Source organism: Poecile atricapillus, chromosome 16, assembly GCF_030490865.1.
Source record: "Poecile atricapillus isolate bPoeAtr1 chromosome 16, bPoeAtr1.hap1, whole genome shotgun sequence".
In the NCBI taxonomy this organism is placed as follows: Eukaryota; Metazoa; Chordata; class Aves; order Passeriformes; family Paridae; genus Poecile; species Poecile atricapillus.
In genome coordinates this window covers 4,355,697-4,364,897 of record NC_081264.1, presented here as the reverse complement: position 1 = coordinate 4,364,897, position 9,201 = coordinate 4,355,697, and the positions used below count along the sequence as shown (strand labels likewise).

General features: G+C 52.1%; 1 protein-coding gene across 3 annotated transcripts in view; it reads right to left on the bottom strand.

The window, feature by feature from the left end:
• Positions 1-384: 384 nt before the first annotated feature.
• Positions 385-9,201, bottom strand: part of UBE3B (ubiquitin protein ligase E3B) — a 20,512-nt gene continuing 11,695 nt past the window's right edge. The window contains exons 20-29 of one of the 3 annotated variants that reach the window (XM_058851949.1): positions 8,985-9,161; positions 8,785-8,895; positions 7,909-8,046; positions 7,710-7,775; positions 6,257-6,315; positions 4,544-4,726; positions 3,957-4,068; positions 3,590-3,682; positions 2,781-2,972; positions 385-735 (exon numbers count right to left, since the gene is read on the bottom strand). In XM_058851949.1, the coding sequence (XP_058707932.1) occupies positions 2,781-2,972; positions 3,590-3,682; positions 3,957-4,068; positions 4,544-4,726; positions 6,257-6,315; positions 7,710-7,775; positions 7,909-8,046; positions 8,785-8,895; positions 8,985-9,161 (1,131 nt within the window). In that variant the 3' untranslated portion in view covers positions 385-735. Of the gene's footprint in view, positions 736-2,780; positions 2,973-3,589; positions 3,683-3,956; positions 4,069-4,543; positions 4,727-4,767; positions 6,049-6,256; positions 6,316-7,709; positions 7,776-7,908; positions 8,047-8,784; positions 8,896-8,984; positions 9,162-9,201 lie in introns of those variants that run through there. The other 2 variants (XM_058851950.1, XM_058851951.1) reach the window with 2 other exon arrangements.

The following is a 9,201-nucleotide window of genomic DNA, read 5'->3' as shown; positions in this document are numbered from 1 at the left end:
GCACAGAGGCCCCAGGAACCAGCCTGGCACCAAGAATTCCCATGGGAGCAGCAGGCTCCATGCCCAGCCTGGCAGAGTCACAGAATCCCAAACTGCTTTAGGCTGGAAGGAACCTCAAAGCTCAGCCCATTCCACCCCCTGCCATGGGCAGGGACATCTTCCACTATCCCACGTTGCTCCAAGCCCTGTCCTTGGACACTTCCAGGGATCCAGGGGCAGTCACAGCTTCTCTGGGCACCTTGTGCCAGGGCCTCCTCACCCTTGGAACAAAGGCAGGTGCTCTCTGAGAGGTGCCAGGGCCCCAATGCCCTGCTCTGCTCTGCCAGGAGCATCCCACCAGCACATTCCCCGCCCTAGGAAAGGACCAGGAGACACCCAACCACCTGAACTCATCCCAGCTTTATTTTCTCTGCAGGTCAGACACACAGGGATGGAACCAAGGTCTCCACGGCAGCGAGTCTTGGACAGAAAAGATCCTCGTGAATCTCCCGTGGCAAAACCATCCCTGGGCAGGATCCATGGAACAGGATCCATGAACTGACACAGCCTCCCTGGGACACAGGAATCAGCCCATCCACAGGAATCCTTGCCTGTATCCACCGGGAATTTCCCAGACATTTATCACATTTTCCACACCAGCTCCAGCACGGGAGCAGTGGCTGTAGTGCAACATCTCCAGGTTTGGAGGGACAAAGCTAAGTCTGCAGGAACATTTTTTTTCTAGGAATTGTAGTCCTGAGGAACAAAGGGAAAAGGGGAGCAAGGGTTTTATCTCAGTGTTCAACAACTCATTGCACTGAATGCTCATTGTGCTCTAGTCAGACACACTGCGCTTCCTAGAAGGAAAAAGGAGATTTTGGGTGATATTTAAACTCTGAGAAGTCCAAGGCAGTGCCTAAACCTCCCAACTACGCAGTCACCAACTGGTTAATGCCAAAATGTTCTATGTATTAACAAAAAAAAATTAAAAAAATAAAAAATCTACTATCATCTTAAATTTCTCTGACTCACAGCCCAGTGTCCTGAACCCTCTGGATGCAGACATTCCTGTCTGCACCAACCCTTCTCATCACTCCTGTTTAATCTCACTGATTTGACAGAGAAAAAGGATCCTGACATTGCTTTCCAGATGCATTTCCAGGCATTGGTTCTAAAAAAAGGGTTATTTCTCTGAAATCCATCTGAAGCACGACAGGAGGATGAAGCCAAGGCCATCTCGCTGCTCGGTGCCAAGGGTTTTCCGACCCCTTGGAAATGGGAATATCGTGGTTAGAGGGATTCTTCCAGAGCCCAGGATGTGGAGACCTGTGCTCTGCTGAGCTCACCTGGGCACAGGAATCCCGTGGGACGGACCAGGCAGGGCAGCAGGAGAGGTGGGAATTGGCCAGGGAGGGGAATGAGGATCCCCAGTGCCACAGGGAGGGAAGGAGAGAAAGCAAGCCCTGGGCAGAAGCCAGCAGCCTGTGCAGGAGCTTGTTTTACCAGTGAGGTGAAGGGGAGGAGGTGACTGGCTTTTAACCCTGTCCCCAAGAGGGCAATGCTGTGGCTCTTCTCTGTGCCAGACTCACAGCAGGGTCAGGACAGCCCAGGAGCAGCCCAGTCTCTCTCCAGCCTGGGCCAGGGCAGGACTCGCAGCATCTCAAGGAACCAAAGATGGGAAGCTGCAGAGACACTTTATGAGTGTCTCAGAAATGGTAGGAAGGATCCACACCTTCCCAAGTCACCCCCTGCAAAAGCTGCCAGCTCCAGGCAAACATCAGCTCACAGAAATAAGGCCAGAGACAAAGCGACCAAAATAAAGAGTTTGGCAACAAAGCAGATGTGGCTCTTACACAGAGACCCTGCCCTGGGTCCAAATAACTCCCTAAAAAAGGGCCTGCAAGCAAAGGGAAACTTCCAGCCCAGAGGGATTTTGCCAGTGGAGGTTTCTAGAGGATTTGACACATTCCCCTGGCTCCAGAGAGGAACCTGCCCCACCTGAGCACCGTGCTGAGGAGCCAGAGTGTGTGCCAGCCCCTGTCCTCTGGAAACCACGGAAAATGAAACCTTTCCTGCTCCTGAGAAATTGAGACATGACCCTTTCTGTCACAAGGCCTGGGTCTGGCAGGAGCCTGGCAGAGGCACAGCTGGCTGAGCCCACTCCTGCTGCTCCAGCCCTTAACCTCTGGCATTCCAAAGCCTTCCCGAGAGCCACAGTGTCCATCTGCTCCTGTTTGAGCTGCTGCTTCCCTGTGATCCCTTCTCCAAGACACACCCAGGACCCTGCAAGGGTAGGAACATCTGGAATCCCCCTGTCCTGAGTGAGCAGTGCCCGTCCAGGCACTCCCAACACTGACATCTCCTCGTGGGCTCTGTCATCCCTCTGCCTTTGTGCAGCTTCCCAGACTCACTTCCAGCCAGCCCAGCTCCTGGGAAAGGAAAAAGCAGCACTCCCATGGCAGCAGCTGCCCAGCCTGCTGGGGAGGGGTCTCACTGTCACTAATCTGAGTGGCACTTGGAACGTTCCTTCCGCGCTCCCCCAGGGTTTGCTTTTAAGGACGATTTCCGTGGGTGTCAAGTGAAGGGCTTTGGGTCAGGCCCATCCCCTCCTCCAGCCTGGAGCCGTGCCTAAGAAAAACCAGCCCTGAGCCCAGCAGCTCTTCCCTGGATCCCTGTGAACCTCCACTACCAGCTGCCTCTCCAGGCCTCAGCCGGCTCCCGCGGAGCTGCTCCGGGCTCCCCGTGGGCAGGGCTCCCCTTCCAGCAGCAGCTCCAAGCCCCATCCTGAGTCCAGGCCGTGCCTAGGACAGCTCGAAGCCGGTGTTCATGCTGATGGCGTAGCGCAGCTTCTCCCGCAGGATGCTCTTCTTGCTGTAGTTGGGGAGCTTGAGGAGGTTGAAACACGTGGAGGAGGTCGGGAGGCGCCCACCCGGCTCCTTCTTGCGGATGGTGAAGAAGCCGCGCAAAACGCTGCCCAGGGTGTCCCCCGTGTCCTGCAAGGGCACAGGGCTGTCACCTCCCTCTGCACTCCTGGCACACAGGTGCCAACACCAAACCTGGCACTGGCAACAGCAAGAGCCAAAGCCCAAAGCTCAGCTTCCCACCCCTCTCCAAGGAGCTCTGCTTGTAATTCAATGCCTGACATGGGCAGGGGGTGCAGGGAGATGGGTGGGACACAGAGAGATCCCAAGGAGAAAATGCAACCCTGGAGGAACCCAGGGAATCCAGGCAGGAAGAGTTTGGAGCTGGTGTGTGTGTGCAGCCATGAGCATCCTATTGGGGTAGGGCTGTTTTTAGGTATAGAATCCCAGAAGGGTTTGGGTTGGACCTTAAAGCTCATCCTGTTCCAGCCCCTTGCCATGGGCAGGAGACACCTTCCACTATCCCAGGTTGCTCCAAGTCCCATCCAGCCTGGCTTGGGACCCTTCCAGGGATGGGGCAGCCACAGATTTTCTGGGCACTGTGTGCCAGGGCCTCACCAGCCTCACAGGGCAGAATTTCTCCCTGATATCTAATCCTAACATCTCATCTTCCCACGTTAAGGGTTTCCAGGTCAGATGGGGAGGAAGCTGGGCACGGAATTCCCAAGCCCTGAGAGCAGAATGCCTACCTGGTCATCAGACACTTCCACACAGCGGATGGAGAAAGGAGGCTTGAGGTAGGCAAAGCCCAGAAGTGGAGGCCTGGAGCAGCTGGTGACAAACTGCAAAGTGCCACATGGTGATGATGGGAGCAGTGAGGGCAGAACAGTGACACAGCCCCAGCACTGCTGGGACTGGCCCTGAGCACCCCCCAGTGCTTGTCTGACAGCCTTTGGGGAGCGCCACCTCTGACACCAGAGCATCCACAGGGCTCTGCTGGGCACTTCCAGGTGTCAGGAATTCTGGTGTCCCTTCAGAGAGCACCCAAGTAACTGGAGAAGAGCCCTGGCCCCACCACCACAGATCCCAGCTGGGCAGGGATGGCTCCTCACTCACCTTGAGGAACATGGCTCTCTCCTCAGGGCTGAAGTCGTTGGCCAGGATGTCCCAGAGCCAGATGATGACACGGTGACTGCCATGGAAGCCCCCGTAGTACACCGTGTGTTTCCTGGGGAGGGAAAGGCTCTGACAGGCCTGGCACTGCAGCAGGAGGGGCACAAGTGCTGCCAGGATCGCTTGGGTGGGATGGTTTGGGTTGGAAGGGACCTCAAAGCTCATCTTGTTGCACCCCCTGCCACGGGCAAGCACAAATTCCAGTAGCCCAGATTGCTCCAATCCCTGTCCAACACCTGCCACAAGTCAGGGATCACAGCTCACACTGAGCCCCCAGCACCTCCTGGGCATTTGATCAAAGGAAAGGAAAAAGCAGAGAGACATTCTGTTCCCAGGAACCAAGAGAAGGAAGGACCCATCCCAAATCAGCCTTAAGGAACACGTTCCAAAGCTGTTCCTCTCTGCTCCAAGCAGGAGCAGCACAAGTTGTGGACAAGTCATTGTCCTGCCACCTCCCAGGAGCTCTGCAAAGGAAGGGCTCAGCTCCCAGACCAGGTTGGGGAGGCCCAGCAGCCCCAGCTGCCACTTACTTCAGGTCCTCGAGGTCGATCTCGGCGTTGTCCCCAGAGATGAGGCGCTGCAGCTCCGGCGCGGAAAACATCCGGATCCACTCGGGCTTGATGATGGACCTGAAGCCGCTGATGAGAGCGGCGGTCTGGCTCTTGATCTGGGTGTGCATCCGGAAATGCGCCATCAGGTGGATGTAGCTGATCCTGTGGGACAGGCAGGTGGCACGGGGGACATGGAGCTGCCAGGGGTACCCACCACCCACCACTGAACTGTCCCCGACCTGTCTCTCCAGCCCCACAAGGACTGGGACAGCCTGCACAGGGTTATACTTCCCCCTCCAGGCCCTGCTTTTTATTGAAGCAGATGATGTTTTTCTGTCCAGATTTTGACCCTTTCCTGCCTCTGGGACTCTGCTCATTTCTCAGAGCTCCTGCCCAGCTCAGGGACTAATTGGCTTTAATAAGCCCTTGATCAGCCTTGGCTGGACACAGCTCCAACACCTTTTAAGAGCTCAGCTCTCCAAGCAGACTCCTCTAGGTCTGACCAACAGCTCACTGGGCTCTGTTGTCCCATGGCTGGAGAAACATTACACCAAAACCAATAAGCAAATTCCCACCTTCCTGCAGGATGTGGGAAAGGTGAACTTTTTGTCTGTCTTCCTCTTCTCACCTCCAGGCAAAACACCTGAACTTGCTGATTTGTCTTCAGCAGCTCCCACACAGACCCCACCACAATTCCGCTGCCTGGGTTTTTGGCAAGGTCACCCAAGCATTCCCAGGCAGAGCTGTTTCCAGATTGCTGCCATCCCCAACACTTCTGCTCCCTTCCAACTCCCAATTTGGGTGCAAAAACATCAAATTTCTCCTGTAAATTACTAGAGCAGCATCCAGGACTTTCAAGTTTTTCCCTGAGCTGACTCTTGACAGGCCAGAGGAAGATCCTTTCAAATGCAAACTCCCTGGTCAGAGCTGGAGAAGGGAAAAGCCTGGAAACATCAGACTGCAGAGCACAGATCCAGGTGGGATCCAGCTTCCATTTGTCAGGAAAAAGATAACAACCCCCAGATCACCAGTTCAAACACACATTTGCTTAACAGATATTTCATTCTGCTTTTATGAGCACTGAAGGGGATAGGGATGGGGAAAAAAAAAAAAAAAAAAAAAGGAACAAAAAGGTGGGGTTGGTTTGCAGGCTCCGGAGTTGACATTTCTGATAACGATCTAAAAGCCGGTTATCTGTGAAAACAGCCCCGGGGCTCGGTGTCTCCTCTGATTTCCTGGCTCTAAAGAACGACTGTCGAGTACATTTGAATTCAGCACTGTCTGCTCCGAACACGGTGCTTTATACAACTGCCACATGTTATCATTCTGAGGAGATCTGTCTGCTCCAAGGTGTCTTTGAGCATCTGTGCCCTCTGTGTTCACGACTGTGTGCCTGAATTGCTTTGAATCCATCTGTCTGTATCCATCACCATCATTAAATCCTGCAGAATCTCCCTGACTGGGTGCCTTTGACCTCAGAAGTGCTGTTTCAAGAAGTAAATTGTCAATTTTTATTTTGCAAATCAAATTTAATACAATTTCTGCCAATGAACTGTAACCAGCAAATTCTATTAAGATATTTATGTGCTCCTTCTCCTCCAATCCATCTCAATTCATTCCAGATGCAAGCCCAAGGAACCAGAATAAAGTATTGTGCAGTGGTGACCTTAAAAATCTAATTGCTGTACTTACTTATTTTCATTGGTAACGGGAATGGTCTTCCCTCCAGGAACAAGTTCATGGCAAACCAGCTGAGGGAAGAAATGATTGGATTGCTAATTACTGCCTGGAACCACAATGGAAGGAAATGCCATGCTAAGCTGTTACCTCCCCATAAAACATTTATTTTTACTATAAAACAGCAGGACTTAAAATTTAAGTAATAATCCTGCTTCTGCCTTGAACCAGTTTCACTTAACTGTGAACAGAGTAATTGAACAGTAGGAACTCCAGCTCTCCCACCAGTGGAGCCAGCCCTTCTCCAAGGAAGCCTCCCCTGCAGTCTGATCCATCACTGCTGAACCACACACAAATCAATTCCTAGAGCCATGGGGGACTGTCACAATCCCAGAATCCAGAGGCTGGGCAAGCTCAGAGAGCTCAGTCTAACAGCACAACCCAGAGCTGGCTGAGCCACAGGTCTCATTGCAGGAGCTCCTGGAGCTCTGTCCCTCCAGGAAGGAAGGCAGAGAGGCAGGAGGGATCTCCCAGTGCCTGCTGATCTCCTCCAGCCCAGGGCCAGTGCAGGACCCTCCAGGTGCTGCCTGCAGAGTCACCACTCGTCTTTGCCCAAGCTGAGGCAGCACATCCTCATTCCCACTTCACAGAGGCCTCTGTGCCTCGGCTCCAGGTGAATCCCAAGGTCAGACTGAAGGCCAGCACAGGGAATGAGCTCAGCTGTGACATGGCTGTGGCTACAGGGACACAGAGTTCAGTCAGGGTGACCCCACCTGGCTCCTTCAGCATGACCAAAGCACTGGGGAAACAGGAGTGCCTGGGTTATTTTTAACCTCAGTGAACCACAGCCTTCAGTGTCTCATTGCTGGGCTCCATATCCTGCTCCTACCTTCATTTTTCACATGGAAACACCTTCCAAGCTGAAACCTCAGCAATCCTGAGGCAGCAGCAGGTGTCTTCCATGGCTCCCCATGGAATTTGCAGCACAACACTGCCAGCAAAAGGCATTTTTATCTTATCTCTCTGAGATTAAATCTTTAATTTCAGATTTTCCAGCTCTGCACATACAACTTCACAGGGTTCAAGTGCAACCAAGTACCTCCAAGTCTTCCTAAGGGACAGCCAAACAGCTTTTCATTCTCTAGGCCAAGAGACCTCCTGACATGCTTGGAGTTTCCCTAACAGAAACATCCATGTGTGAAGAAAAGAAATTTCTTCCTATTCACAGGTTCTTCTTTGAAGAGGGGAACACCAGTTATGGCAGGGGAGGCATTAAACACTTTTTCAACCCTGGCAGCAGAAAAATTGAGGGTCAGAGGGTAACCTCTTGTGGAAAAAGCTGTTCTCTGTCCACAGGTAAATATTGAATCCCCAGGCTGAGTTCAGAGAAGCTGAGCCAGCCTTCCATGGTAACGTGAAGAGGACAAAGCAGAGGAAAGGTCCGAGAAATCACTGAATAAAAACCTACCTGACCCATCACATCTTCATCATAGGACAGTGTCAAGCCCAGGTCACTGATATCACCATCATAACGCTGGAGAACAACAGGGAGAAGGGGAAAAAGGGGAGAAAGGTCAGGGTTCAGCAGCAGAACCACCAGTTACTCCCAGTTTCTAACAACAGGCAGCAATCAGGGAGGTGAAAGGCAGGAAAATTACTGCTCCAACCTTAATTGAAGTGAGATTTTTATAGAACTCTGAGTCCAAGGAGGGCAGTTCATCCACGGAGCTGTAGAAGACACTGTGGTGGTGCCCAAGGAGCTGACTCAAAAAGAAGGAAGCAAACGGTACATCCACAACTATTCCCTGTGGACAAGAAGAAGGCACAGATAAGGTCCTGCCACACACTTGTGGTTGTGGCATCTTTGGTCACCTGCAAGGCAGATCTTGTGATGTGGAACAAGTCCAAAGAGCACTTTGCAAGCCACAAAAGTCAGATACAAACCACACGTCCTTTTAAAATCCATTAATTAGTAAGGCAGGTGCAAAAAGGCACCTGGGGAACTCCACGTGTTCTTTAAAAGAATTGCCTTACATTGTTTGAACTGAAAGGTGGGAAATTTTTAGGGGAAATCCTTCCCTGTGAGGGAAGTGAGGCCCTGGAAGAGGTTGCCCAAGGAATCTGTAGCTGCCCCTGGACCCCTGGAAGTGTCCAAGGCCAGGATGGACCTGGCCCATGGGAAGGGAATTGGACTAGAAAGTTCCCTTTCAACCCAAATCATTCTATCAGAGTATTTCTGTCATTTCATCCTCCTTTTTGCCTCATGTCCCTTTAAGGTAACCACAAATGGATGTTTGTAATGTTTAACACCAAAAAACCAGGCTGGCATCCCAACACCATGAGGAACAATCAAGGCATGACCCAGGTTTTACCTCCAAGACTATTTTTAATACACACCTGAAGAAATTCTGTTCCATTATCAGGACCTTTATCCAAGCCATTTTTCCAAACTCCCAAACTTTCAATAACATCCCCCCAAGCAGGACAGATGCCCTCAAAAGCACCATCACTGACAAGATCCCAACCTGGTGCTTCTGGCTCACCTCATACACAGCCTTCCCAAGCATCTTCCCCACAAACTCGAAGAGCTGCAGGTAGTTCTCATGGATGTAAGATGTTGGGGATGGGTACAGCCTCTCATCACCACTGGTGGTCTGCACAAAGAGGTAAGAGAGGTAAAGGTCCAGTGAGCCAGAATGGCTCTGCCTGCACCAGGTCACCTCAGGTGGCACCTGTGTCCTACCTTGAACAGGTTCAGTGCAGGGTCAAACACTTTTTTAATGATCTCTTCCAGGAACTCTTTGAAGACTCCATCTTGATCAATGCCAGCCTCATCGACCCCCAGGTCGTTCACAAACTTCACCCTGATCACTCCCTTCATGGCGTTCTGGGAGAGCTGCCGGAGCTGTTCGTATCCATCCTACACAGAGCAGAAAATCCAGAGGACACTCCCAAAGAGA